Raw genomic sequence first — 27,783 nt, 5'->3', positions numbered from 1 at the left:
TGTGTGTGCTGATCTCGGAGCAGCTTGGAGGATGAGATGCGGGAGGAGACCATAACAGCCCACACTTCATAGGCTGTCCTGAGGGCAGAGAGCGGGGTCCCGGGTGAGAATATCCCCGGGAGACTCAGAGGCATGACCTCCAGCTTAGCATCCTGCCCTGCTCACCTTCTTCCCAGTGTCCGGTTAAGTGTGCTTGGGCAAGACTATCCAGTCCTGGCCCAGGCAAGGGTGGTGAAGGGCACGGGCTGTGCCCTCCCCTCCCAGGCTACAGGGAGCTTGGCTCTTCTACTATTGCCAAGCCCACCATGGACACCCACCTGGAGGTCCTGGGTAGCCCAGGGTAGAGGAGGCTCTGCAGCCCATTGGGGCACCTGCGTGAAGTGGGGCTGGGCCTCCGGGGCAGGGCAGGTGCTGACTCATGGCCTCGCCTGGCACACTATAAAGGAACCATCCCAGGGGCCTCCTGCTGCCTGCTGACCTAGGATGGCCCAGGGCGCGGTGATCCATGTGGCCCCTGAGCAGCCCACCCATGCTGTGTGTGTGGTGGGCACCGCGACCCCGCTGGATGTCTTTGGGTGAGCCTGTGCGGGTGGGGCGGGGTGGGCAATGCCAGCAAGGGCAGGATGCTGCTGGCCCGGCTCAGGCTCTGGCCAAGAGATCTGCTAGGGAGATAAGTTGGGAGGGGTGTGACCCACCACAGCCAGTTCTCTGAGAGGTAGAAATACCGCTGCTGCCAGGCCCTGCTGGAGGCTGACGGAAGGGAGGATAGGTTTACTTGTCTGGTGAAATGACTCTCAAGATTAAGTGTGACAATTGCAATTGTTCTCCATGGGGCTGTTTGTTTAGTACGCCACGGTGCTATTTGCTAGGTACTTCGCAGTGCTGTTAGCTAGGTACTCCACACAGTTCCAGGCAGATCCCCAATTCATTTGTTCATTCTTCCACTCCCTTGTTCCTTCACCAAATATAGGCTGAGGATGTACTGAGCACTGAGACCTTTGTCCTAGATCACACAGAACAGTGGAGGAAGCCTCAGGGTAGAGTCTGGTGTTGCCTTTCATGTGGGGATTGCTGCAGCCGCCCCCACAGAGCTGAGGCCCCAGTGATGTCCATAAATGTCTCTGGGACACGCCCATGATCAGAGACTGACTGACCCCAGCAGGAGGAAAATACTCAGGGTCTGGGGGATCCCCAGGCCACTAGTGGGAGGCTGGGGACACAGGCAAAAGAAAGCCTGATGTCTCTCTCAGAGGATGAGGAAGGTGGGTGCAGAGATGACAGGAGCCAGAGGTAGCCCATCATCCTTGCCAGGATCCCAGGTTAGCCCTCCCTAGGTCACGGTCACTGTGCTTCTTTCGTAGTGTCTGCAGGTATGTACGTGGTTGTAGATTCAGGTGTGTCGGGGAGTGTGTGGAGGCCAGGACAAACTCAGGTGTCATCCCTCAGGCTCTGTCTTCAGAGGTCAGGGGACAACCTGTGGGAGTCGGTTCTTTCCTTCCACTGTGTGGGTTCTGGGGATGAAGCCCATCTCACAGGCCTAGCAGCAAGCGCCTTTACCCGCTGAACCGTCCGGCTAGTCCTGATTGTGGTTTTCAGACGGGGAGATCAGAGCAATGACATATGATCAGACAGGGGTGTTGATGACAATGTAGATGTTTGTCTGTCCCCTGGGAAGAGCCAATACAGCTAGTGCAAAGAACCCGAGGCAGGGGCATGAGCAGTTAGTGGGGACAAGAATGGGAGGGGTGCCCTGGGCAGGGGCAGCATCTTATGCAGCTTGGGTGGGGCAGTGGAAGGACTTCGGCTCTTCTCAAGGCCTGGTTTGCTGTGGACCGCCATGGAGGTGTGTTGGGCAATGGAATACCATGTGTGGCCTTGGTTAACCCAATCACTGATTGCCATGTGAGAACGGTCTACAAGGGATGAGGGAGGAGGCAGATGTCTGGGTCAAGTCATGGGATAGCCATGGAGAATGAGGTGCTGGCTTGCCAGTAAGCCCCAGGGATCCACCTGTCTTTGCTTCCCAGCAAGGGGATGCATGCATGCTCTTTTTTTTTTTTTTTTTTTTTTTTTTTTTTTTTTTGAGACAGGGTTTCTCTGTATAGCCCTGGCTGTCCTGGAACTCGCCCTGTAAACCAGGCTACTCATAGAAATCCTCCTGCCTGCCTCCTGAGTGCTGGGATTAAGGCATACACCACCACCACCAGGCCCAGCTACCTCACTTAGCTTTTATACCTGGGTTCTGGGGGTCAAATTTGGGTCCTTGTGCTTTTCACATGGCCTTGACCAGAATCTGATGAAATTATAAATAAATTGTTTTAACTGCCTCTCGCGGGCAGTGCTATCTAAGTGAGTCCTTCCCCCAGGACTGCTGGCTAAAGCAGACACACTGGCCTCTGTGGCCCAGTGAGTCAGGGCACCAGTGCTGGGCACCAGTCCCCACAAGCATGGGAACCAGGTGAGGATGCCCTTGCTTGTGTTGAAGGGATAGAGGCACAGGTGGTTTGGGATGAGTGGTGTTGAATGGTGTCCCTGTTCGGGACACTAGAAGGTGTCCACAGTGGGATCACAGGCCTATGCTGGGGGTGAGTGCTGTGGATTGGGGGAATAATCACTTTGTGTGTGCGTGTGTGTGTGTGTGTGTGTGTGTGTGTGTGTACGCACCAGGGAGGGCCAGGCCTCACATATAGTGGCGTCCTGTTTTGTTGAGTAAAAGAAAGTTGAGTACAGGAAGGGGTCTCACTGACACTCAGTCACCTGGGAATCTTTTTGCAGAAAGGGGGGGGGGAGAGAGACAGACAGGCAGAAAGAGAGAGAGGGGGACGGAGGGGGAAGGGAGGGAGGAGGAAAGAAGAAAGGAAGGAAGGAAGAAAATATACTATATTCTTTCCCCTCTCACCCGGGCAGGCCCCCAAGTCATTTCTCCCAGCCTTTTCCCACAATCTTCCAGGAAAGCCTCTCTCTGCCCTCTGCTCACACAGCAAAAGGTGGAGATGAGAAAAAGAGAAAGGAGAGAATGTTCCAGAAAGCAAGCTCCTGCACACCTGCCCTGTGACCTCACCAAAGAGAAGCTTCCTCCCTCACTGACCTCACTGTTCTGGTCTCTGTCACTCCCTTCCCCCACAATTTCCCTCCTGCTGTGTCCCGATTACTGCTGACCCAAGCCCACCTGCGCCCTGCCCTCACCTCCCAACTGCGTCGCCTCAGAGTCTCTCAGGAAAGAAATCTGGGCATTGTTCTTCCCCCGACCAGCAGCAGGTTCTGTTGACTTTGAAATGAAATAATTGCCTCATAACAACAACAACAACAACAACAACAACAAAACAGGTTTTCTCAACCACCAGTTAGTTTCTTCTGTGCCTGGTTGAGCCTGGGCTCTGCGTCCCTCAGCTTCTGCTCAGTTGGGTAACTCAGCCTATCACTAGCTTCCTGGGTGTGGCTCTCATGCCCGAGGGTGCCCAGGGGAAGTTCAGGCCACTGGACACCAAGTCTGCAGCCGCAGGTCTGGGGATCAAGCCTGGAAGCCTGTCTTCCTGTTTCCGGGGGAGGTTGAGGCAGCTGCCCCTGGGCCTAGGACCACACGTCTGAAGAATATGTACAGGGAAGGGATCCCTGGAGACAGTCCTAAACTCAGCGGTGCCCTCCGACCTGAACCGGCAGATGAGAAATAAGGAATATAGGGACGTGGAGACCAAATCTTGCCTAAGCTGACGGCTTGCACCAAGCACGTTTGTTAAGAAGTACAGCAGCCACTATACAGTTTACAGGGAGGGGGGCAGAGTCGGCAGAAAGCCATTATACCATGGGACAAAGTCCAGCAGGAAGCTAGTCAAGCAATGTTGCACAAAGGGAACACATTGTATCTCAAGTGCAATGCAGACCAAGCGTACAATAGCCCCAGGATGGGTAACTCTGGTGTCTTCACCAGGAAAGAGTTAGGTGTCCACAAACTGAAACCTTAACTCCTTCCAGGCCTGATCCCAGCCACCCCTGAGCAGAACACAGAACTTAAGGTCCCTTTGTCCTTTCATCATGACCTCTGAGAAAGCCTGGGGTAGGCCTGGCTCCCAACAACTTTCGTCATTTTTATCTTGAGAATCTGATGCATGAGTATGTGCTCACATCATTCCTCCCCTCCTTCTCCAGCCTCCAATGCTACTCCTGTCCCCTCACCTCCTCCCTCTCAAATTCATGTTGCTTTTTAAAGTGCGTCCCACCCCTGATCAAGTTGTGTTGTAAGATGATGAGCCTCAAGTATGTCTACCTGCAAGCCAGGCGTGGTGGTGCACACCTTTAATCCCAGCACTCAGGAGGCAGAGGCAGGTGGATCTCTGTGAGTTCCAGGCCAGCCTGGTCTATATATTAAGTTCCTTGACAGCCAGGGCTTTCTCAAAGAAAGAAAGAAAAAAAAAATTATTTGTTCTGCCACCACTCCAGAAATATGTGTGATTTTGTTTTGGCTGTTGTTGTAGGGTGTTTTGAGCCATCTCTGAGTGTGTGATTCTTTATACACAGACAGCCCTTGGCATGCCCACTGCTGAAGGGCTCTGCGTGCACACTGCTCTGTGGGTGTGTAGGAGGTGCCTATGATATATACCTTCCTCTGCTGTCTCTCTAGTTCAAGTGTAAGGCCCCCATCAGAGGCCTCCCCTTCTGTTTTCTCATCCCCTTCTGGCAATCATATCGTATTTACTCTCTGGCCAGAGCTAGCCCAGCGGTGGCCTGTGTTTCTTCCTGGTGGGGAAAGGAGAATTGCTGGGACCAATATCGTGGGGGGCCAGGCCCTCTCCTCACCAGTGCCTCTGCCGGCCCCTGTCACTCCATAGCTCTGCTCCCAAGGGCTGCACGACCTTCGGCATCACAGCCTCCCCAGGAGTGGTCATAGATGTCACCCACAGTCCTCCAGCCAAGAAGAGCATCACTGGTGCCTCCAAATGGCCTCTGGACCCCCAGCTGGAGGTGACCCTACAGGTCAAAGCAGCCAGCAGTAGCACAGATGACCAAAAGGTGGGTGTGATGATTGGGGTAGGGGTGGGGACCTGCTGGGTGGGGTGGAGGGCTGAGGGTGGGGTGGGGTGAGGTGGGAGCTAAGGGTGGGATGGGGGCTAAGGATGGGGTGGGTGAGGGGGGGAGTGAGGGGGATGGGGTGAGGTGGGGGTTGAGGGTACGGTGGGGTAGGTTGGGGGACTGATGGATGGGATGGGGTGAGGCCTAGTGGATGGGGTTGGGGGGCTGAGGATGGGAGACGTCAGCCCCACAGTTTTGCTTCCATACACAGGGCTCACCCTGGGAGAGCCCCCTTCCCCGACCAAGTTTTCAATCGCTCATCCCTCCACAGTGTCCACACTGACTGCACATCCATCCTTGCCGTTCTTGTCCTCATCCCTGGGATCAAATACCCGATAAAAACCAGCTTAAGGAAGGCAGGGCTCATTTTGGCTCACACTTAGGGGCACAGTCCATCATGGTGAGGTTGGCACAGTGACCGGAGCCTGAGGCGGCCGGTCACATGGCATCCGCAGTCAGGAAGCAGAGAGGGAGGAACACTGGTACTCAGCTCGCTCTCTCCTTCCCCCCTCCATTGAGTCTCAACTCTAGCCCACCAGGCAGTGCCACCACCACCAGAGTGGACCTCCCTGCCTCAGCTAAACTTCTCCAGAAACACCCTCCTAGGGACACCCAGAGGTGGGTCTTCCAGTTCTAAACACAGTGTTCACAATGAAGCTTGCAGGGACCTGTGAAGGGGTGTCTGGGTCAAGTTCATCCACTGGGTAACTGTTTAATAAACAGCATCTCATGCAGACATGAGCAGGGCTCTGGGGTGAGGGGACTACAGTCCTGGGGGCTTTGAGTAAAACACAAGTAGACAAACATTAGCTGTGGCTGTGAAGTCTCTGAAGATCACAGGCAAGGAGCCACCGGGAGCATCTTCTGTGCCTCAGTGTTGGTTTCCAGTGGCCGCTGCAGCTTGCATGTAGGTGGAATCTTCTGTCCCTCCAGCCAGCTCCCAAATAACCACAAAGAGACCAATATTAATTATAAATGATTGGCCAATGGCTTAGGCTTATTACTAACTAGCTCTTACAACTTAAATTAACCCATAGTTCTTATCCACATTCTACCACATGGCTTTCCCCGGAAAGGCACGTTCATCTTGCTTTTCCCCAAGTCTTCTGGCAACTCTGCCTTTCTTTTTCCCAGAACTCTCTCCCTGTCCGCAAATCCCGCCCAACTTCTTTCTGCCTAGTTATTGACCAATGAGAGCAACACATCTTCACAGCCGTACAAAGAGATGATTTCACAGCACTTGGAGGTTTAGAAGACAGATGTGAGCAGTGTGGCTTCCTATGGCTCCCTTGAGGGTCACTCTCGCTTTCTCCTGGCTCCTGGCTCCTGGCTCCTGTCAGCATTCCCTGGAGTGTGGTCACTTGCTCTGGTCCCTCAGCCTCCTTTTCTTATGGGTGCTTTTCTTGTTGGGACACGTGCGACTGGACTGAATTCGAGGGTCATCCTCAACTTAGATCCTTAGTGACTTTGCTCCCAGTGCCTCATTCACAGATTCCAAGAGTGAGGATGGGCCCCACCTATGTTCCCCTTCTCCACAAGACCCTCTTGGGGTTCCCTGGAGGAGCAAACCCAGTTTGGTCTTTCCTGGGGGCCAAGTTCTGCGACCCACCCTAGAAACACAGAGATGGGGTGTCCAGCAGGTGTGGTCACTTCCCTAAAGAAGTGTTAAGTTGAAGGATAGAACCAAAGGCCAGCCTGAGAGAGAGCTGGAATACCGAGGTGGCCCCTGGGCTGACCCTGGATAAGGAGATGTCCTGTATGACAAAGACGGAGGGAGGAGAGAAGGGTGAGGGAGACAGGGACCACCTTGTCTTCCCTCCTTCCCTTCCTTTCCCTCCTTCCCTTTCTCCACCCTTTGTTCTACTTTCCCTGTGTTTTGAGACAAGTTCTCGTTAATTAACCCGAGCTCAGACTCTCAGTCCCCCTGCCTCAGGCTTCTCCAGTGCTGGGATAAGACCTGTGCCACCACACAAGGCTAAGGACCCCATTTTCTGGAGGATACGGGAAGCCAGAGAAAAGTTCCTCCCAAAGATGTTTACTGGCTGGCACAAAGCCAAGTAGCCTGCACCTAGAGAGCGGTCTGGAGCCCGGGAGCCCGGATGGAAACATGGAAAAGGACGCCAGGGTCCAGAGAGTACAGAAGAGAGGTCATGATTCCGTCATTCTCCAGGATAACCACTGTCTGTAGGACAGGACCTAACACCTCAATGTGTCCTCTCAGGGGCTCCTCCATGTGGCCCTCAGTGTGTCCCCTCAGCGTATACCCCCAGGTTCCTTTCCTTGTAGCACTTTGGTTGTTTTTGGCCCCCCAGCTTATGTCACTCAGGTTTCTCAGCCCCTGTGCCCCGCCCTCCCTGGCAGCTGGGCCAATCAGATTCCTCTCTCTGGGTTTTTATTTCCCTGGACAGAGGGACTGGCCTGAGCCCAGAGCTTCATGTGTGCTGCACACCGTCCACCACTGAGTTGCACCCCCCAGTCCCTCCCCCTCACACCCACACACGACCCACCTCCCTCCCACACAACCCACCCCCACAACCCTCCACTCCCTACTCTCATCCCCATACATAACACCCCTACTCACTCCTCCCACCCACCCCACCCACCCCACCTCTGCTCTTTCCTCCCACCCCCACACGACCCCCCCCCACAATCTACCCCTCTATTTCCTGCCCCCACCCAACCCACCATTGACCACTCCCTCCCCTTCCACCCCACGACCCACGCCAGCCCCCCTGTTTGGATGCTGCCTAGAGATGCTCTCCAACTGGGTCCTGTGAGAGACACCTGAAGGCTTGGCCTTCTGTTGCAGAAGACCAGTTCCCCGGCCACCACCTGCTCCTTCTTTCCCTCTTCTGCCGCTTGCACCTCATTTCCGGCTGCTGAGTCCCTTCTCCCCTTCTCAGGCTACACATTGTCCTTGTCGGGGTTACCATGGCTGTGATAAAACACCATGACCAGAAACAAGTTAGGGAGGAAAGGGTTTATTTGACGCACACTTCCACAGCACTGTTCGTCACTGAAGGAAGCCAAGATAGGCACTCACACGGGACAGGATCCTGGAGGCAGGAGCTGAAGCAGAGGCCATGGAAGGGTGCTGCTTACTGGCTTGTTCAGCCTGCTTTCTTGTAGAACTCAGGACCTCCAGCCCGATGGCCCCATCTACGATGGGCTGGGCCCTCCCCTACTAATCACTAATTTAAAAAATGTCTTATAGCTAGAACTTTCTCAATATATGCATTTTCTCAATTGAGGTTTTCTCCTCTCAGATAACTCTGTATTGTGTCAAGCTGACAGCCAATAAACACCTCCTTGTGAAGTCTTCCCTCACCCCTTTCTCTGGCTGAGTGGATCCTCCACTCCTGGACTCCCTTGGGACCCTTTTCATTAGCTGAGTTGAACTGGATTAAGCTGGCACACAGCAGGGCTCAGTGTAGTGATATTTTGTTTGTCTTTTAACAAATAAAGCTTGCCTGAAGATCAGAGTGCAGCGCTAACTCATTAGGCCAGGGAGTGGAAGCACACACCTTTAATCCCAGGACTCGGAGGACAGACGGATCTCTGTTAGTTCCAGGCCACCCTGGGCTACACGAAATTGATCCAATCTAAAAGAGAAACAGAGCTCACACAAAGGTGATCCCAGCACTTTGGATCGCATGCCTTTCATCCCAGTGCAAGGGAGGTGGAGACTAGAGCGGTGTGGTTGGGCGGAGAGAGGAAAATAAAATGAGAACAGATAGGAGCTCAATGCCATCTGAGGTACAGTGAAGTCTAAGGAGGCCATCTGAGGACAGGACCGCCCCTTGGTCTGAACACTGGTAGAAATAAGAACTCTCTAGTGACTGGCCGCTTCTCTAATCCTACAGCTTTTACCCCCTGATAGTTGACTTCGAGTTTTTATTATTAAGATCAATTAGAATTTGTGCTGCAGGGGCTGGAGAGATGGCTCAGGGGTTAAGAGCACTGACTATTCTTCCAAAGGACCCAAGTTCAATTCCCAGCACTCACATGGCAGCTCACAACTGTCTATAAGTCCAGTTCAGGGATCTGACACCCTCACACAGACATACATGCAGACAAAACACCAATGCACATAAAATACAAATAAATCTTAAAAAAAAAAGAATTTGTGCTGCAGCTCAGACTGTTTTTGGAATGACTAATAAAGTCATGAATGATCTGTTATTGTCTTCTAGGTTCGAATTTCATACTATGTACCCAAGGCCTCACCGATCCAAGCCCTGCTGTACCTCACTGGGGTGGGTAAGTGATGACCAGGGTCCCAAAGAGCTGCCAAGGGTGCACACCTTTAATCCCAGCACTTGGAGGCAGATCTCTCTGAGTTCAAGGTCAGCCAAGGCTAAATACTAAGATACTGTCTCAAAAAGAAAGAGAGGGAGGAAGGGAGGGAGGGAGAGAGGGACTGTAGAGCTGCCTTCTGTCTCCACACAGCACATCCCCACCCAGCAGGGCATCTTTCCAAGATACAACATGACTAGAGCTTACTTTAGAGCAAGCAAAGAAAAACCACCATTTCTAGCCATCCATCCAGTAATTCTTTTATTTATTTATTTATTTATTTATTTATTTATTTATTTATTTATTTATTTTTGAGACAGGGTTTCTCTGTAGCTTTTGGTTCCTGTCCTGGAACTAGCTCTTGTAGACCAGGCTGGCCTTGAACTCACAGAGATCCCCCTGCCTCTGCCTCCCGAGTGCTGGGATTAAAGGCGTGCGCCACCACCGCCCGGCCCATCCAGTAATTCTTAAGTTCCCCTTCCCTAGAGAGTGAGCACAAAGAAACATGGATGGGGGACTGGGGGTGAGGGTGGAGTGTTCGCTTAGGTGGCATGAAGCCCGAGGTTTGACGCCCAGTGCTGCATACACCTAGTGTGGGTGCACATCAGTACTCCCAGACCTTGAGAGGTAGAGGCAGATGGGTCAGAGGCTCAAGGTCGCCCTCAGCTACAGGCGAGTTTTCAGCTACGGGATCCCTGGTAATTAGTTAATATAAGCGCAGGTGAAGGCTCACATCACAGTGTAATAACTGACTTCTCAGGCTAGGAAGTAGGGGCCTGGATTCTATGCACGAATTTCTATACCTTTTTAATGCTTCATTGTGTGTGTGTGTGTGTGTGTGTGTATGTGTGTGTGTGTGTGTGTGTGTAGCTTTTTGTTTTGTTTTGTTTTTGTTTTTCGAGACAGGGTTTCTCTCTAGCTTTGGAGCCTATCCTGGAACTCACTCTGTGAACAAGGCTGGCCTCGAACTCACAGAGATCCCCCTGCCTCTGCCTCCCGAGTGCTGGGATTAAAGGCGTGCGCCACCATTGCTCCACTCATATTATAGTTTTTATAGCAGATAATTCTGTGTTCCCCAAATCCCATTATTTACGTTTCATTTTTATCATATCAATAACCCATTTAAACACACGTACTTGTATTTCTTTAATATTCATCTTTAATAGAACCTATCCCTGTGACTGGGGAGATGGCTCAGTGGTTGAGAGTGTGTATTGCTCCAACAGAGGACCTGAGTTTGACTCCTAGTACCCACATCAGCTGGTTCACAACCACCTGTTAACTCCAGTTCCAGAGGATGCAGTGCCCTCTTCTGGCCTCCACAGGCAACTACACCCATATACCCACCAGCACATACACACATAACACATAAATAAAAATAATAAAAATCTTCTTAAAAGTTCATTCTTAGAATCACAGAGTTCAGGAGCTAGACACTAGCCTGGAGAACATAGTGTGAGACCTTTATTTCTCAATTTTTAAAAACTGAATAGATTTTTAATGAGAACTCAACCTGAACAATCTACTCTTTTTATTTAAGTGTGTATTAAATATATAAATAGCATATGAAGTCGCTGGGTGTCATCTCAATGATGAGCTTCACTCATGAGTATAGATTTAAATAAAATGGGGCTTACTCTAATGCCAGAACCTGGACTGAGATATTGCATTTAATTCTTACAATAATCCAGGGAACTTGACCCCGTGATCCCATTTCACTGATTAGGAAACTGAGGCTCTAGGAACTGCTTGCTGAGAGGTGGGGAAGCCAGGAGTACCGTGATAATTCTATGTCCCTAGATTCATGCATATTAGTGAATCTGCTATGGCACAATAGTAAAAGGTCATATCGCCCCTCTCGCGCAGGCCATGGTCCCTGTGTCGCACTGTGAGGCACACGGGTCTACATTATTGAAGCAACTGTGGTCACATTTGCTGGTAGAGGGAAGGCGTTCACAGACACTTTGCTTTGACATTTGCACAGGGTAGACTTGGGGAGCATGAGTTTTTCCCTGACACAGACACACACATGTCTAACAACGACCAGATGAAGTCTGTGGGATGAGCCTGGGGGATGGGGGCAGAATTCTTGGAGAAATTGACAAGGTGACCTGGCAGGTTGTGGCGGCTTCACTGGGGTGGCTGGGAGTTGCTTTGGCATCATAGTCATGGCTCCCCGAGGAAGGCAGAACTTTGTTCTCTGAATTGTAGTGTGACTTCTTGGGGACAAAGGGTGGAAAAGAGAAGCTCCCATCCTCGGGGCCGACTATCAGAGCCAGTTTGAGAGCCTTGCAGCTCACGCTCACCACCTCTCCCCTCTCACGCCCATTTCAGAAATCTCCCTGAGCACAGATGTCACCCGCACTGGCAAAGCCGGCAAAGCGAAGCCTGCTAGGGCTGGGAAGGATCAGGTGAGGCTCAAATGTCCGTCAATACGCGCTTTAAGACATGGTGCGTGCCTATCGCGCCTCCTGGTGGTGATAAGCTGAACAGCGGCACCTCGCCGGCGTCTCTTGTTAACTTGTAAGGTTCCCTTACCAGGAAATAACTGGTGACCTTGTGGCTTAGGCATATTCCGTCTCTTTTACAAGGTCATATTTACAACCAATTGTGGGTTCAGAAATGGTGTTAGCCTACCAAGCTGGAATCTCTAGAGTCACTCGGGTCCCAGCTGTGGCTCAGAAATGCTCCCCAGACCTTTAATGGCTGATAGCTGAGTTTCCCAAGGAGCTGTGTACAGGGGTGTGTGGTGGGGAATGACAGGGAAGAGAAGAGAGACGGGGTAGAGGGAGAGAGAAGCTAGGCATGGCCGGGAGTGTGTGTTGCAGAAAGATGGTGGATCATAGGGTCGACTATTAACCCAGGGTCTTGGAACTTCAGAACTGCCTGAGTGACTTTGTGTTGGTGGCTAGTGTACACTTAGGCAGGCTCCAAATGATGAAGTCCATCAATAGTAGGGGAAGAGTGTGGCTTAGAGGGCTCACCTAGCATTGTAATTTATCCAATATTGCTTAATCTATCATATTATGATAGATCTCTACAGGCCGGGCCACCCAGAGTTAGTTCATCACTGGGCAGAGGGTTTCTGGTACCAAGAGTAGCACTCACATCAGGAAGGAGTGATTTATTTGGTCATATGAGAGTAGTTGTACGGGTTAGAATCTTGATTTCTTATGTATTTGACTCCTTTTGTTTTTTAAGCCAATTTTTTTAAGGCTTTTAAAGTATATTTTACTATCAGGCTCCTTTTTAAAAAAAAAACAAATGGATGAATTGAGGCTGGGATGCAGCTTAGCTGGTAGAGGTGCCTAGCATGCACGGAGTCCGGGGTTCAACACCCAGCACCTCACAGACTGGGTGTGGCGGCACAGGCCTGTGATCTCAGCTCTCAGAGGTGAGGATTAGAAGTCGAAGCTAGCCTTGTCTTTAACAAACCACAAACACACCTCTGACTCACATCCAGATTTGCTTATATCTGGAGCCATCAGAAATCCACCTTTTGGGCCTGCGAATTGCTGGATGAGAGAAACAGGTGAAGTGGGAGAGAGAAAAAACAAAACAAAACAAAAAAAAAACAGCACTTGTCTCCCAAGGGCTGGTGGGATCTGAGAGAGTTACCATAGCATCTTTTGCCCTTCTGATATTCCCAGAGCACCTGGACCTGGGGCCCGTGTGGCCAAGGCGCCATCCTGTTGGTGAACTGTGACAAGGAGAACCCCACGTCCTCTAGAATGGACTTCGAGGATGACATGGTCTTGGACAACAAAGGTAACGAACAAAGGCCATGGCCGGGTCCCAGGACAAGGGCCTCACACGTCAATAAGGCTCATTTGCCCATGCGGTTTTGTAAGGTAGCCCCTGACTTGAGGAAGCACGCTTGTGTTAGCATGTCCATGTTACAGAGGAAGGAACGGAAAAGTGTCCCAAGGGAGTAAGTGACCCGCTAAAGTCGCACAGCAGTCTGAAGAGACCAGTGTGTGCTCCCCAAGAGGCTCCGCTTTCCATGCTGGCCCCTGTCTAGCCCACATGTCTGGGCGTGGCTCAGACATGAGGCCCAAATTTAATTAAAAAAAAAAACAAGTGCTGGTCCCCAATTACTGCACAAGACCCCAGTGACTAAGGGATGGGGAAACTGAGGCACAGAGAGGTTAAGAAGTTAAGGCAAGGGTTAGAGAGACGGCTCGGCAGTTAAGAACACTGCCTGATCTTCCAGAGGTCCCGAGTTTAAGTCTCAGCAAACACATCACAACCATCTGTAATGAGATCTGGTGCCCTCTTCTGGCGTGTAGGCAGAACTGCAGGCAGAATACTGTACATAATAAATAAATGTTTGTTTTTTTTAAAAAAAGTTAAGACAAGAAGTCAAGCTTGTGAAAGTCACACAGTTACTCAGCTGCAGTCAGTATTTGCATCACAGACAACCTGACTCCTTGGCGGGTTTAAGAGGTTCAAGAATGGTGGTGGGTCCTGCAGAGTCTCAGTGGGTACTCATCCAGGATGCTGGGCTAGGCCAGGGGTGAGACAAGCCACCCACGTTCCCTGGAAGTGGGGGCAGGGAAATGCTAAAGTGCTACCACTGTATGGGAACAACTATGTATCACACTGACACCAGGGAGGATATTTATTAACCATGACTTTGTGGGCACTCTCAGGGCTCTGGACAACAGTGGCTCCAAATGTGTCCCCTCGTCTTTACGCTCCCCACCCTTTGGCATTCTCTCTGCCCTGTTTACTGATAGGGAAACTGAGGCACTAAGAGCCGAAGGATTCCCCAAGCTTACCCAGATCCAGGTTGAGCCCATATCCTTGCCTCCTTCACCGTAGCCCAGCAGCCAGCAGTGACCCCTTGGCATATTCCCCATCACCCTGATACACAAACCCATGCCGCCCACCACCATGTACCACCGCCTCCTGGGCACTCTCTGTGCTCTGGAATTTGAGTGCTGGGGTCACAGCAAGAAATGACAGTGGGACAGAAGGCCTTGTTGCTCTGGGTTTCTATCCTTGCCTCCCCCTTTTGGAGACATCCACAGATAAACATCATATATATGCTGAAGAGAATAGAGTCAGGGGCTGGTGAGGTGGCTCACAGGGTAGGGTAGGGGTGCTCGCTGCCAAGTCTGATGTCCTGAGTTCAATACCGGGGTGCAGCATGGTAGAGGAAGAGAACGCTGTACAAACTGTCCTGTCCTCTGCCCCCCCCCCCATCACACACACGTACCACAGCGTGTTTAACCTCTCCCATGCATACAGACGATAAATAAGTAACTGCGGGCTGGGGGTGAGGGGTGGACTTCTTTCCTTGTATACCTGAGACTCCCAGTTCAGTTGCCAGAGCTGTGGAACAAAAGAAAACAGTAAATGTAAGTTTAAAAATGAGCAAAAAGAGCAGCATTGTAAAAAAGGAAAAGAAACCAGGTTCCTTTGCGGCAGGGTGTGTGGGAGTGTGGGCTTCACCAGGAAGTGGCTGGAGGGAGCTGGGTACTAGAGATATAATACAGATATAACAATCTTGGGCTACACGCTTCTTGTTTTAGACCTGCAGGACATGTCCCCAATGACCCTAAGCACGAAGACTCCCAAAGACTTCTTTGCCAAATATCAGCTCGTGCTGCACGTGGCCAAGAACAAGATGAACAAAGTGAGGGTGTTCCGGGTCACACGTGAGTCGGCCTGGCCTTTCCCTTGCCTCCCGTGACCCCGTGCTCCTTTCCCGCCCCCACCAGACGGGGCGCTGCCCTGCCCCACTCCCCTTTGGCAAGCAGTTCCCATGGAGCTATGGTGTGCTGGGTTCTGAGTGCCAGGCACAGGCCTCTGTCCTCTGCCTCCAGATGAAAGGCAATAGATGCCTCGTCCCAGCTGGGCACAAGGACTCCCTCCAGTGGGCGCCCACCTCTTCCCCCTCCCCCTCCTCTCTATTCTCTCCCTCACTTTGCTTTTCTTCTTTCTCCTTTCTCACTCTCTTATTTCTCTTTGTTCCTCTTTCCTAGCTCCTCTCTCTTCTCCTACTCCCCCTCCCTCTTTCCCCTCACCCCCCACCATGTGCCATGAACCCCCTTACAGCCCCAGGGTACCACGAACCCCCTTACAGCCCCTGTGTGCCATGAACCCCCTTACAGCCCCTGAGTGCCATGAACACCCTTACAGCCCCCGTGTGCCATGAACCCCCTTACAGTCCCCGGGTACCACGAACCCCCTTACAGCTCCCGGGTACCACGAACCCCCTTACAGCCCCCGTGTGCCATGAACACCCTTGTAGCTCAGACATCATAGGTTTGCAGCCCCTCACACCCGCTAACCCGGCATTGCCAGCCTCAGTTCTGAGCCCTGGGCTCACAACCATGAACATGACCGACTCTTTGCCCCATGTCACTTCATCCTAGTGGGATAGGAGTGGTGACAGGTAAGATAATGAGGAACGGCAGTGGGAGGAGTGGAACTGGGGCGGAGAGAGAGGAAGGTTGGAGGAGACTGCGGGTACTCTCAGAAAGGGCATCCCAGACGGGGGTGGGGTGGGGTGGGTGGTGGGTGGTGGATAGCAGGCAGGAAGGGCATCCCAGACTGGGGGCATAGCAGGTGCAAGGCCCCCGAGCTGGAATGAGCCTTGTGGTTCAGGAAAGCGGGGGGGGGGGGCGCAGAGCAGAGTGGCCAGCATAGGGGGACAGAGCAGCCATTGTGCCGTGCGCATGGTTAAAAATGGTAAGTGGAGGCCCAGGGGGAGGAGCACATACTGATGTCTCTGCTCTCCTAGGGATAGTGGACAGGAGAGGGCTTTCCAAGGCTCAGCTTGGCCCCACCCGTCCATCCTAGATGAACTAGCTAATCAAGCTGATGGAGGGATGACTATCTTTGTGCCTCTGTTGCGTCCCTGCTACTATGGTCCCGTAGTGCCTTACTACGTGTACTTCGGTACTACGCCTGTGGTGTACCACCTGAGCTAGGGGATGTTTGTGAAGCAGGCAGGGGCCTGGAGACTGACACACTTACACACACACACAGACAGAGAGACAGAGACATGGATCATCCTTGAAACAAGAACACCCTCTTTATTGTGCTCAGGGGCAGCTTATACAGGGCTCTGGCCACGCCCAGCTCTCGGGATCTTTCAGCTGCAGACTCATCAGAACCCACTCCCCTGCCATCAGGGTCTTGTGCTCAGAGCAGCTGCAGCCTCCTCAGAGCAGAGGAAAACAAGTTGTTTACATGAAATTCAGGTCTGGTGGTAGCAGTCCCCAGCATGCCTCCATCTGGGCACTGTCACCCCCAGGATGCAACCCCCCACTTCCCTCTACCATTGTTTTAATTGGTGTCTGTTATACGTAATGGTCTTTGTTCCTCCATGGTCACTCAGGACACAGCACAGTGTGCTTGGGGATAAATGAACATATGAGTATACGAATGAATAAATGAATGGAGTGGAATTAGGGATGGCTTGGCACCTGCCATGCACTTCCTGGACCCCTCTAGTCAGGAAAACAAGGTCCCAACTGGAGTTTTGATATTTCCCCCCTAAACACCTCCAGGGACCCTTGGGTAGTGGCACACAAGGACTCTGGGCATCTCAACACGGAGGGGAGGAAATCGGAGCCACAGAGGCACGCTAGGGCTAAGCGCGCTCTGCCTCTGTCTAGGGGGCAAGCTGCCATCCAGATACAAGGTGGTCCTGGGCCCACAACAGTTCTCACACCGCCTGGAGCTGCCAGGTGGCCAACACAGCACAAATTTCTACGTGGAGGGTCTGGCTTTCCCTGATGCTGACTTCCAGGGGCTCATTCCCCTCACAGTCTCGCTGCTGGACATATCTAACCCGGTAGGCCTCAGCCTAGAAGAGGGTGGGGGAGAGGAAGCAGATGAACCCTGCTTGACATGACGTACCTTCTCATCTTTCCCCTCCAGGATCTCCCCGAGGCCCTGGTGTTCCAAGACAGTGTGACGTTCCGTGTGGCCCCCTGGATCATGACTCCCAACACCCAGCCCCCCCAGGAGGTATACGTGTGCAGGTGAAGCTCTAGGGGGGTGGGGTCTGGGTGCACTAGGAAGAGCCCTGAATTCTGGGTGCTATGTTAGCTAGGAATGAAGAAAAAAATCTCCCTGCCCTCATACACTGGAAGCCATAATTTGCTCAGGACCCTGGGGAGAGGGACAAATTGTTATCATGGTCGTTGCTCTGTGGACATCAGGGCTAATGTTTGTAGGATTTCTGAAAACGAAGACTTCCTAAATTCATTGACTGCTCTGACCAAGAAAGCCAAGTGCAAGCTGACTGTGTGCCCAGAGGAAGAGAATTTGGATGACCAGTGGATGCAGGTACGTGGCCCTGTCCACTGGAGGCCAAGGGACAGATGTGGGCTGTGGGCTCCTGGGGCACAGCTTAGAACTTGGGGGCCATCCTTCCTGGGATGGACTGGGAGGAAGGAGCCTCAGAAGGTACTCACACCGGGGGCTCAAGTGAAGAGTTCACTTGACATAGTCACTGTGTGGCCCCCCCGCCATCTCCATGGCCATCCCTGCTCTCACCTGCTGCCTTTTGCCCATTGCTCCGCAGACGTTCCCCTCCTCATCAACCATACTCTAGTCATGCTCATCAAAGGCCAGCATGAAGGCTGCCCCTCCATGTATGCCGTCCCTCCAGAGGGACTGCGTCTCTCTTCCTGTCCCCTAAGTCCCGCCCCTGTCATCCCACCTCTGTGATATAGGCTGATCCCTGGGACGCTGCAGACACGTCCCCACCTTTCACCTGAAGGAAAGGAATAGCCCAGGTTTCCATCCTGTGACTTCTCATAGTGACTGTCCCTGCACACTGCACAACTGCTTGCTGGAGGGGTAAAGTCCTCACCAGATCCATTTCTGAAAACTTGGACACCTACCTAGAGTGCCGGGTGGGCCTCCTGCCTGCTCCTGTGAGGTCCAGAAGGCTGCTGTCACCTAGACTCAGTCAACTGCCTTCCCACTGAAGCCTCTGCCTATTCTAGCCATTCTGGGAGTTCTCTGGGTCCCCCAGCATCCCCTCAGCACTCCTAGACACCCCCAACACTGGATGGGCTCTCTCCCCAAGGACAAGGCTCAGTCACCCATCCCAGCCTCAGCCCAGGGTCGTCCCCACCCCCTGATTCAGGGCCTCTGTCCTATTCCTTTTCCCAGCAGGCCGTGCAGGACACAGGTCTGCAGCCTCAGAGCTGTTCTCTGGGCCCAGGTGTCCCACAGAGTTTGTTCTTGATGGCAGTGGCTAGCAGGTGGGGCGGGTCCACATCACACCAGGTACAGGACTTTGTGGCATCTCCAGCAGCCTCTCTGTGCCCTTCCAGGATGAAATGGAGATCGGCTACATCCAGGCTCCCCACAAGACGCTGCCTGTGGTCTTCGACTCCCCGAGGGACAGAGGCCTGAAGGACTTCCCCATCAAACGGGTCATGGTAGGAACCCCGTAGGCCCCACCCTTTGTCCCTGAGCAGCAGAGTCCCCAAAGCTGAATCCCTGCTCCAGTGGGACTCAACGGGGCAGTGCTGGTTATTCCAACCAGTACCCTGATAAGATCTGGTTTCTCAGAGGCTCGTCAGGAATGAGCTCATCCTTGGAATAACCTTGTGAGGGGCATCCTGGGCTACCCAAGAGTGCTCTTTCACAAGACAGGAGTTCCATCTCTTGGGTGTGGTTTGTCCTTTGGGGCCACCACTGGGGCTGTGTTGGGACTTCGGGATCCGCCGGGCTTTTATCAGCGACGGTCAACACATTCGGGAGTGGGAGGTGACATGTTGGTGAGTCACACTGGCCCGGCCTGGTAGATAGATGCCAGCTCAGCACAGGTTGTCCCCATCATAAATAACAATAATAGTATGTTTACTGAGCCCGTGTGCTTCCAGCCACGGTGCTGAGTTCTCCACGGGGACTGACTCATCTCACGTGACAACCCTTGAGATGCTATCACTAGGCCCATTCCACAGAGGTAGAAATTGAGGCTCTGTGTGAGGACACCAGGCCTCCCACACTGCCTCCCTGTCCCCCGCCCCGGAAGACCCTAGCCTGCACTGGAGCCTGGAACCCTCAGAAAAAGGAACACGTTTTGCAGCCAGGAGTATTTTGCTCTCCAGGGAGAGGGGCAGTGGCCCGCCCCATGCCAGAGGCTTGTAGGGATATGTCTCATCAACAGGTTTCTTCCTGGCACACCCTATGCCTGTGACCAAGCTGTAGCTGGGCTCTCTGTGTGGGCTGATGGTGGAGGCAAGTTCATCCCCTTTGGAGGTGGGAGCACCAGTCTACCGTTGCCAGGACTTTGTCTGTTCCCATCTGCCCCCCACTTTGGTTCCCATTCTTCCTGCAGTGGCTATATCTTACCACTCTGATAATCCAAAGGCCAGCTTCCCTGTTATAAGTCAGACCTCCAGCAGCTGGTGACAGAGATAGATCTTCAGCATGGGAGTCTCCCCTCTGCCTCCTCCAGTCTTGGGTGGAAGGAGACCCCAGCAGGGCCTTGGCTAGGTACATGCGCAACACCCTCACCTTACCCATGTGAAAGGAACCAGGGTAACAGGAAACTGTCATCAGTGTTCCCACGAGTGTCATCACGGACCACTCTCCCTGTCCCTTCCTTGCCTCCATATGTCATTCCGTCTGCCAGGAATGCACCTCTCTGTTCTGCTGGGTGACTCTCAGCCGTCAGGTCTCAGTGTCAATGGCCTACTCAGGAGGGCCTCTGCTGGTGTTGTCAGGGCCGGCCCAGTGGCACGATTTGCTTCTCTTGCTGTGATAAAAACCTCTGACCAAGAGCAGCTTGGGGAGGAAAGGGTTTATTCGGTTCCCACTTCCCTGCCACAATCTATCACTGAGGGAAGTTGAGGCAGGAGCTGACACAGAGGCCATGGAGAAGCGCTGCTTCCTGGCTTGCTCCTCGTGGCTTACTCAGTCTGCTTGCTAGTAGCACCCAGGACTACCTGTCCAGAGTTGGCATTGCCTACAGTGGGCTGGGCCCTTCCATATCAATCTTTAATCAAGAAAATGTCCCCACAGGCATGCCCACAGGCCAATTGGATGGAGACATCTCAGTTGAGGTTCCTTCTCTCCAGATGATCTTGTGTCAAGTTGACAAAAACTAGCCAGCCTTGCATGCATCATCTCCAGAGTATTCCGTTATTTCTCCCCAGCCTGGCCAGGGTGTGGGGCTGCTCTACCACTGCTAGAGGTGGGCAGCAGTGTGTGCCCTGCCACTGCTGTAGGTGGGCAATGCCATGTGCCCTGCCACTGCTCATGGGCATCCGGCATGTGCCCTGCATGGTGCTGGTCTTTCAGTAAGATGCTGGGAAATTTTACATTGTCTGATATAATGCATGCTCACACTCAGCACAGGGGAGGCAGAATTTGAGGCTATTCTGGGCTCTGCAGAACAACCTTGGCTTTCTGTATATATATATTTTAAAAAAATAATGTGAGAGAAAAAGCAATCAGAGGACTGATTCCCATTGCTTCTTTCTTTCTTTTTTGTTTTGTTTGCTTGTTGTTTTGTTTTGTTTTTAGATAGCCTCTTGCTATATAGCCCTGGCTAGCCTGGAACTGGCTTATGTAGACCAAGCTGGTCTGGAACTCATAGAGATCACCTTCTTCTGCTTCCCAAGTGCTAGGATAAAAGGCTTGCTCCATCACACCTGGGGCTCTCTCCATCTTAAGAGAGCATTTGCTGCTCACGTAGAGGACCCAGGTTTAGTTCTCAGCACCCACATAATGACTCATAAACACTTAGATTCCAGTTCCAGGAGCTCTGAAGCCCTCTGCTGGCCCCTGTGGGCTCCAGCACAGATGTGGCACATATAAATAGTCTCAGACACACACATATGCACACATAAAAATAATGGGTGAACAAATAAGTAAATTTTTAAAAAGAGAAGTAGAATTTAAACTAAACACCTGCTGTTGAAGCTAGCTCAGTGTCGAGGACAGCAAAGTCACTGAGCTGCTTCCCCCGTGAGGCCATCAGTTTAGAATCTGAGAAAAGGGGGCTCTGTGTACATTTTAAGTCAGGGAGGGTGTGTCCTGCTTTATGTTATGAAGAGATTAGACTCATTGTCAGGGCAGAGTGGAAAAGGACCAGGACTGATGAGAGGCAGTGACTAGCCCTGTGGGAAGTGCTCACACTCTGAGAAGTTCCACAAGACCAGGCCAGCAGGATTTGGGGGCCATCGGGAGAGAGACAGGGCAAAGGCGACCTCCAGGCTGTCCCCTGGGAAGAGAGGCCCATGGGAAGGTGGCGCGCTGATGAGAGGAGGACTCACCAGCTCTCCGGGCAGGACAAGTGGGAAGCCAGGCAGGTGCCAAGACCCACCTGGCATCTTGTGTCCAGCGTCTGCAGGAGCGGAGGTGGCTGGAGGAGTGATGTGAGTAGGGGGCTCAGCTCACAGCTGGGATTCCATGGGATGGCAAGGCCACCTGGCCAGCTACTGGCACCAGGAGATGAAGGAGGCAGCGGTTGGGCTGCCTTTCCCACACAGCAAGGCAGAGAAGGACTACAGCGGGGAGGTAGCACAAGGCCCCCACAGGCATCCAGACAGCTCAAGACATTTTCTCTTTAGACTCTTCCTCTGGGGTCTTCATGAGGGGCGTGAGGCCACACTTTGGCTCCATCATGTGACAAGTGACTTGAGACCTTTAGATGCGCAGGAGGATACACCAGGGTGATATTAGCCACTGTCCTGGTGGTGATTTGCCACAGCACCCGCAAAACTCATACTGGGGGTAACAGGTGTGACCTCTGATGAAGACTCACATAGAGATGTCACAGACGCTCTGTAAAGCCCATTCCAGGCCAGAGTCAGGATGGGGGCGTGCTATAGACCAAGTGCTGGCCTCAGGGGTGGCTTGGACTCCTGTCTCTCCTCAAACTGGCTGAAGGAGTCCCTGTCTCCACTCCTTCCCTGTTGCCAGCCTGTAGAGAGCAGAAAGAATGCTTTGAGATTCTGTTCTGCGCACGTGCCAGGGACCCAAGAGGCTCCATCTCTTTCAAGAGTCCCTGGCTCAATCCAGCAACCCTTTCACACTTCACAGTCATAAACTTCCTCTCTGCAATCACAGGATTCCTTCCCAGGGTCAAACCAGCCTTAAGCCCTCAGTCACCATTGCCACCAGGGGCAGATGCCTCTGATTCTCAGAGTCTCCTCCTCTCATCTTAGGGTCCAAACTTTGGCTATGTGACCCGAGGGCCCTACACAGCGGAGGTCACAGGGCTGGATGCCTTCGGGAACCTGGAGGTGAGTCCCCCAGTCACCGTCAGAGGAAAGGAATACCCACTTGGCAGGATCCTCATCGGGAGCAGTGGTTACTCCAGGTAAGGGAAAGAACAGGAGGGGTGGCCATGCCCCAGGTACTGGGGTAGGGGACAGTGACAAAAGCCACGGTGGAGCCTTCCGTACCTTCTCCAAACCCAGGAGGTCAGCGGACACTGAAAGGAATCCGCACGTAGGGAGAGGAACCTCCAGGGCCTACCTCTGTCCACTTACAAATCTTCAGTCAGTGACTGTTTACTGAGCATCTACTGTGTGCCAGAAACCAGGGGTGGCACAGTGGGTGTGACCGGCTCCGAAGCCCATGCTTCTCCATCATAGAGGCATCTAGGCTGAGTCAGCGGGCAATGCTTTCTGTGCTTTGACCCTGATCCTATGAGCCTCAGTGGCTGTGCCTCAGTTTCCCTCCAAGGAAGCTGTAGCAGCAAAGCCCAAATTGTTCAAATATCAGGGCCACAACAGCAGCAGCCCATGCTCCTTGGTCCCTTCCATAGGTGGGCAGAGCCTTGAGTCCTCTACCAGTCCACTGTCCCCATGGCCACGCCCACTGCGTGAACTTTTCCAGCTAAGATCAACAACTGACCAAAGTAATTGGTTTTCCAGCGTCCAACTTGGGGGTGAATTGGGCTTGCACTGAGCATGGGCGAGAGGTTACTTACAGGTGGGTGGGTCACCATGAAGCATCATTGGAGTCTCACCCCAGCATGGATGACCCCTCCCCCGCCTCCCTGCATCCACGGACCTCCTCTCCCCTTCAAATTTTCTTTTGCACTACTACACTCTATCTAGTACAGTGGTTCTCAGCCTCCCTAACACTGCGACCCTTTAATGCAATTCCTCGTATTGTGGTGGCCCCCAACCTTAAAATTATTTCTGTTGCTACTCCATAACTGTAATTTTGCTGCTGTTATGAATCATAATGTAAATATCTGTGTTTCCCAACAGTCTTAGGTGACCCCTGTGAAAAGGTATTTTGACCCTATGGGGGTCGTGACCCCCAGTTTGAGAACCACTGCTCTCACGCCTCTTGAGAGCACGTGATGATATAGGGTCAGGGAAGACCTACATCCAGCTGGAAGAGGTGCAGGCAGGCGCTGGAATCTCACAGGAGGGCCCCATGACCCTCCTTCTCTGAGGGAAGATGCACAGGTGGGATTCCAGGGCCACTTGTGAGTAGGCACTGTGTCTTTTGATGATGTTGATGGCTGTCATAACTTCTCCTTTCTGTGAGGACAGCAGCGAGAGCCGAGACATGCATCAGGCCCTGCAGGACTTTCTGTGCGCCCAGCAGGTGCAGGCCCCAGTGAGGCTCTTCTCTGACTGGCTCTTCGTGGGTCACATCGATGAGTTCTTGAGTTTCGTCCCAGCACCCGACAGGCAGGTGCGTAGCCCTTCTTCCTGGGTTTTCAAGCCAGCTCTCCTCTGTGGGAACGGGAAGGCAACAGAGGGTGCTATCCCCCCTCCTAGAAACCCCATGTGGGGGGCAGAGCCGCCCTCTGACTCCAGTGTTTCCCAGCAGGGCTTTCGATTGTTGATGTCCAGCCCCAGAGCCTGCTACCAGCTGCTCCAGGAACAGCAGAGTCAGGGCCATGGGGAGGTACCGCTGTTTGAAGGGATCCCAAGTAAGTTGACCATGGCTGGCATCCTGTGTGGACAGCTTCTTCTGCTGTCTATGGTATCCACTGTTCCATGAGATTCTGTGGCTCTAAAGAGATTTGTGTACCGACTGTGCGCGAGGCACCATACTCAGCACGGGGTCCCCAAGCTCCCAGTGAGCTACTAAGACAACAAAGTTATCTTGGGGGTGCCTGAGTCAGTCCGGCTCAGGGAAGGTGTCCTGGAAGTGTCCAGGATTAGCAGCATGGAAGAGTCCGTGAGGTAACTGAGAGGGAAAATTACAGACAGGGAACTGAGAAGGCTCCAGGGCAACAGAGAGAAAGAACTGAGCGAAGTCCATGGGACACAATGTTTTCAATAAATTCAACAGGCAGGGTCAGAGGCTAAGGACCTTCTGGGACACAAGAGTTTTCTATACACCTGTTTGAGTGTGTTAGACAGAGGTGAGCAAACCAGCCCCATGCCCCTTTGCTTGCTAGTTTTCCTTCCCTGTATTGCTGGAATGCAGGGTCGCATGCACACCAAGGAAGCGCTCTGGCACAGAGCCCACACCCACCCCAATCTCCTTCTTCCCTAACAGCATCTGGGTCTGGGGTTGCAGACTTAGCTCAGATGGAAGAGGGCTTGCTAAGCATCAGCCCCTTCTACCCTGAGCACTGTAAACCGGGCGTGGTAGTGCACGCCTGTAATCCCAGCACTCAGGAGGTTGAGAACCAGGAATTTAGGGGCATTCTTGGTTACATAGCAAATCTGAGGTTAGCCTGGGCTACATGAGAAGCTATCTCAAAAGTAAATATAGGGACAGGAGAGAGAGCTCAGCAGTTAAGAGCACTTGTTACTCTTGCAGAGGACCTGAGTTTAATTCCCAGCCCTCACATGATGGCTCTCAACTACCTGTCAGTTCCAGGGGATCTGACGCTGTCTTATGGCCTGCTCGGGCATCAGATGCATGTATGGTACACTCACACACACTCACTCTGAGACCAACGGTTAAAGCTCTGGAGTTGGAAGAGCCCAGAGCACCAGGGCCCCACTCATTACTCCAGTCCTGATCCACCCCGAGTCAGGGGTCCAGCCATGCTGTGTCGCCCCCAAGCTGACCTGAGCCCCCACCTAACAGCCTTCCTCATGCAGCTTCCCTTTCCAGCCGGCCAGTGCCACTTCCTGGGGACACTGACACAGCTGCCTCATGTATTGGTGCCGGGGCCACCACAGTTGGTGCGGCTGGATCAGGGGCTGACATCGGAATGGAGTTCTTTGGTTTGCTTGGTTGACTCTGTTGGAATCTTGTCTCTCAAGCAGTAGCTTGTCCTCTGTGCTGTTTTGGGCTTTGCCCCCCGGTCTGAGGCTGTGGCCTCTTCTGTTCGATGGTCGCCTTCCTCATCCTCTGTGTCAGTGAGGTTCAGTGGGGTCACTCGACCGTCCTTGTTTCTTTGACTCTGTGCCAATCCTGGTGCTAGAGTGTGCTAAGTTTTACCATTAAAGACAGCATTTCTGGAACCCCTCCTCCAAAACAGGATCCCTTGGGAAAGGGTGCACTGTGGGGAGCGAGTGCATCTTTTGTTTTGTTTTATTTGTTTTTCGAGACAGGGATTCTCTGTAGCTTTGGAGCTTGCCCTGGAACTAGCTCTTGTGGACCAGGCTGGACTCGAACTCACAGAGATCCGCCTGCCTCTGCCTCCCGAGTGCTGGGATTAAAGGCGTGCGCCACTACCGCCCGGCAAGCAAGGGCATCTTGAATTAGAACATCCTCACTAAAGAGATGGAGACACTGGGTCCATCTCTGCCCCTCCCTCATTGGGGGGTAGCCTGCCTCCTAAATTGGGTCCATCTTTTCGCTCTCTTCCTCCATGACAGGAAGAAACCAGACGATCAATGACATTTTGTCCAACAAGAAACTGAGAGACCAGAATGCCTATGTGGAGGTATTCAGCCAGACTGCCCTGGAGACACTGCCTGCCATTAGATACATGGGTGGGAGGGGTGGGAGCCTTGCAGGGCTGCTCCCTAGACATTGGCTTGGCTACTGGCCCCCAGGGTCTGAAGCCCAGGAACAGGTAGAGAGCAGGAAAGGGAGTGTATGAGGTCCCTGGGTACCCAAACCCTGGTTCTTACCCACCCCTATGGTTCCACTCTTCCTCCTCCCCTAAGCACCCCCTTGGTCTCCCCACCAGAGCTGTATTGACTGGAACCGGGTGGTGCTGAAGCAGGAGCTGGGCCTCGCGGAAGGCGACATCATTGACATTCCACAGCTCTTCAAGCTCGTGGGGAACTCCAGAGGGAACCCGAAGGCCGAGGCCTTCTTCCCAAACATGGTAAGGAGGTGACAGCCACCACCCAACTTCATCCCACTCAAATGGCTTAAACCTCAGCGTGCAACCAATGAGAGGCCTAAAGCAGGCCTAAGGCAGGTGCAGGTGACTCTCCCCTCACACTTAGAGGTTCACGTGTCCCTTATGGCACCCAGCGCCTCTTCGGAGTCTTGCAACAATGTCAGGACCAGATCTGACCTTTCAGAGCGTGGACCCCTTTGTTACTTAACTGTGACCCCCAAGCATCTTCCCACCTCCCATGGAGTTTGACCAGCCTTCTCCAAAGAAAGCCCACGGGCAGGTGTAGGACTGGGGGCTACAGTTCAGGAAGGAGCCGGCTCTGGGGTTTCAAGTCGGGGGCTCAAATCTGGCTACTGAGGTGTCTTCTCCACATGTTGAGCTATACGAAGATTCCATTTGTCCCCCTCTCTTCCTGAGGCCCATGCATCACAGTTCACTGCGGTTTAGCTTTTCAGCGAACTTCAACAGTATGCGACTTTTTACCAATTGAAGGCTTGTTACAAGAAGAAAACACCGGGGACTTGAGAGATGGCTCAGAGGTTAAGGGCTCTGGCTGCTCTTCCAGAGGACCTGGGTTACAATTCTCAGCACCCATATGGCAGCTCACAACTGCCTGTAACTCCAGTTTCTGTGGATCCAGCAGCCTCACACAGACATACATGTAGGCAAAACACCAATGCTTGTAATATAATAATAAAGTTAAAAAAAAATCTTTAAAAACACAGACCTAGTCCAGTAGACCTGTGGGTCCCACCCTAGCTGCTGTCTCCTCTGATCTGAGCCCCCACTTTCCCGCAGGTAAACATGCTGGTGCTGGGCAAGCACCTGGGCATCCCCAAGCCCTTCGGGCCCATCATTGACGGCCGCTGCTGCCTGGAGGAGAAGGTGCGCTCCCTGCTGGAGCCGCTGGGCCTCCACTGCACCTTCATCAATGACTTCTATGCCTACCACGTGTACCACGGGGAGGTTCACTGTGGCACCAATGTCCGCAGGAAGCCCTTCGCCTTCAAGTGGTGGCACATGGTGCCCTGAGCCACCGCCTCTGGCAACCTCCCTCAAAGATTGTCCTGGCCAGAGGTAGCTGGGCCCTTGCAGTGAGGTGCGGCAAGAGATTTGGGGAGGTTTGGGCTTCCCCAGGGGTGGCCCTAACTCGCTGCTGTGGCTAGCTTGCTTTGCCCATGTCTGGCTCTTCCTCCATCTTTGCA

General features: G+C 52.8%; 1 protein-coding gene across 1 annotated transcript; it reads left to right on the top strand.

The window, feature by feature from the left end:
- Positions 1-483: 483 nt before the first annotated feature.
- On the top strand, positions 484-27,783 carry Padi4 (peptidyl arginine deiminase 4). The gene is made up of 16 exons (XM_075944932.1): positions 484-575; positions 4,827-5,007; positions 9,261-9,327; positions 11,698-11,774; positions 13,014-13,131; positions 14,901-15,026; positions 16,995-17,173; positions 17,260-17,363; positions 17,559-17,670; positions 18,669-18,776; positions 22,518-22,672; positions 23,865-24,009; positions 24,148-24,250; positions 26,103-26,170; positions 26,420-26,560; positions 27,377-27,783. Exons 1-16 carry the CDS (start codon positions 484-486, stop codon positions 27,608-27,610), a joined length of 2,010 nt encoding a protein of 669 aa, XP_075801047.1. The 3' UTR covers positions 27,611-27,783.

Source organism: Microtus pennsylvanicus, chromosome 13 (assembly GCF_037038515.1).
Source record: "Microtus pennsylvanicus isolate mMicPen1 chromosome 13, mMicPen1.hap1, whole genome shotgun sequence".
NCBI classification, from domain to species: Eukaryota; Metazoa; Chordata; class Mammalia; order Rodentia; family Cricetidae; genus Microtus; species Microtus pennsylvanicus.
This window is presented reverse-complemented; position numbering and strand designations above follow the sequence as displayed.